At 63.9% G+C, this 1,455-nt stretch overlaps 1 protein-coding gene across 1 annotated transcript in view; it reads right to left on the bottom strand.

Moving 5' to 3' along the window:
* Positions 1 to 5: 5 nt before the first annotated feature.
* Positions 6 to 1,455, bottom strand: part of LOC103770345 (arrestin-C-like) — a gene marked incomplete at its 3' end in the record, with an annotated part of 5,053 nt that continues 3,603 nt past the window's right edge. The window contains exons 11-14 of the mRNA XM_008937601.1: positions 1,069 to 1,206; positions 478 to 561; positions 182 to 205; positions 6 to 102 (exon numbers count right to left, since the gene is read on the bottom strand). Of these exons, the coding sequence (XP_008935849.1) occupies positions 6 to 102; positions 182 to 205; positions 478 to 561; positions 1,069 to 1,206 (343 nt within the window). The remainder of the gene's footprint in view (positions 103 to 181; positions 206 to 477; positions 562 to 1,068; positions 1,207 to 1,455) is intronic.

Genomic DNA, 1,455 nt, shown 5'->3' with positions numbered 1-1,455 from the left:
GCTGCCTCTCCCTCCGTGGTATTTTGGCAGCCTCCCGGGTGCTGCTTACCATCTGCAGGCTTGGGGTGCATCAGGATGACGGGCATCTCCACCCCAACGTCGCTGGAAGGGAAGGCACCTCTGTCAGAGACCCTGCCCGGCGCCGCCCCGCCCTCGGCCCCGCGGGCAGCTCCCCCCTTACCTGGAAGTGAGATCCCCCAGGATGCTGCAGCAGCGGGAGAGAAGGGACAGGAATCAGCCACGGCAGAGGAGGGGAGGTGTTAGATTTTGCTTTGTAATGAGGCTGGTTTGTAGCAGGGTGGAGGGGCAGCGGTGATGGGGATGGAGGGGTGGGCTTGGAGAACACGGCTCCACATCGGGAGCCCAGCACCCAGAGGGTTGCCCCACAGCCCAGGGGAGTGGGGCAGGGATGAGGGGGCCCACGGTGGTCCACTGCCCAAGAGGATGGTCCCTACCCCCACGCCCGCAGAGCCTCACCCTCCTCGGGACACCACCAGGTTGACCTTCACTTTGTAGGACACCAGGATGCCCAGCACCTCCTTGTCCATGCCGGGTCTCAGGCTAGGAGAAAGGCAGAGCCCAGCGGTGAGGGGGGCAGCAGTGCCCCTGGGCTCCCCCCGTGGCAGCTCCTGAGGCTGTCTGCGTGCCCCAATTTGTGTGGGGTGCACTGGGATTTAGTGGGAGAGGACAACACAGCGTGGCAGTAGAAAGAGATGGGAGGGGAGATCGGTTGGCTGACGCCCCAGAGCAGCTTCTGGGGGACACTTGAGCTGCCTGAGCTGGGGTTTACTCCCAAGACAAGACCCGATGCAGCTCTGCAGAGGGCTACAGAGGGGTTGGGTGATGGTTTGGACCAGGTGGCTGCATCTCTCCTAGGGTATGGAGAGGTGGGTCTGTGGCCACGTCACAGAATCCTTCCATTTTCCAGCTGGGCTCAGGCATGGGAGTTTTTGGGGGGAGCCTTTGGTGGGAGCCCAAAGCATCCTGAGCAGGAGGAAGCTGTGGGAGGGGTCGGAAGGGAGGGACCCAGGCGTGGCAGGGAGCTGGGGGAGCCCTCTGGGCTCTTACATGGTGGTGGAGGCCAGGTTGGTGTCCTCGTGCTTGAGCTTGCCGTCGAGAGCGAGGCCTCGCTTCTCCCGGTTGGCTGCCAGCGTGGGGGTGATGGAGTAAGACTTGGAGAAGGTGGAGTTGGCAGCCACGGTCTCACTGAAAAGGGTGGGAGAGGAGACTCAGAACCAGCACCACCCTGGTGGGCACCTGGGCACAGCCAGACCCCCCTCCCTTTTTCAGCCGCCGGGGCCCCCGTTTCCTCCTTTCGTTCCCTTCCACAACCACTTCTTTTTTCTGCCCCAGTTCCCAGGGGCACGGGGCCTGCGGTTGGCCTCGGAGATGCAAAGCGAGGAGAGGAAGCAGGCAGGGGGGGGGGAGGCGGGGCCCCTCCCCCCAGGGAGACAC

Source organism: Merops nubicus, unplaced genomic scaffold, assembly GCF_000691845.1.
Source record: "Merops nubicus isolate BGI_N331 unplaced genomic scaffold, ASM69184v1 scaffold28423, whole genome shotgun sequence".
Lineage (NCBI taxonomy): Eukaryota > Metazoa > Chordata > Aves > Coraciiformes > Meropidae > Merops > Merops nubicus.
The sequence above is the reverse complement of the archived record's forward strand: the minus strand, read 5'-3'. Positions and strand labels throughout refer to the sequence as shown.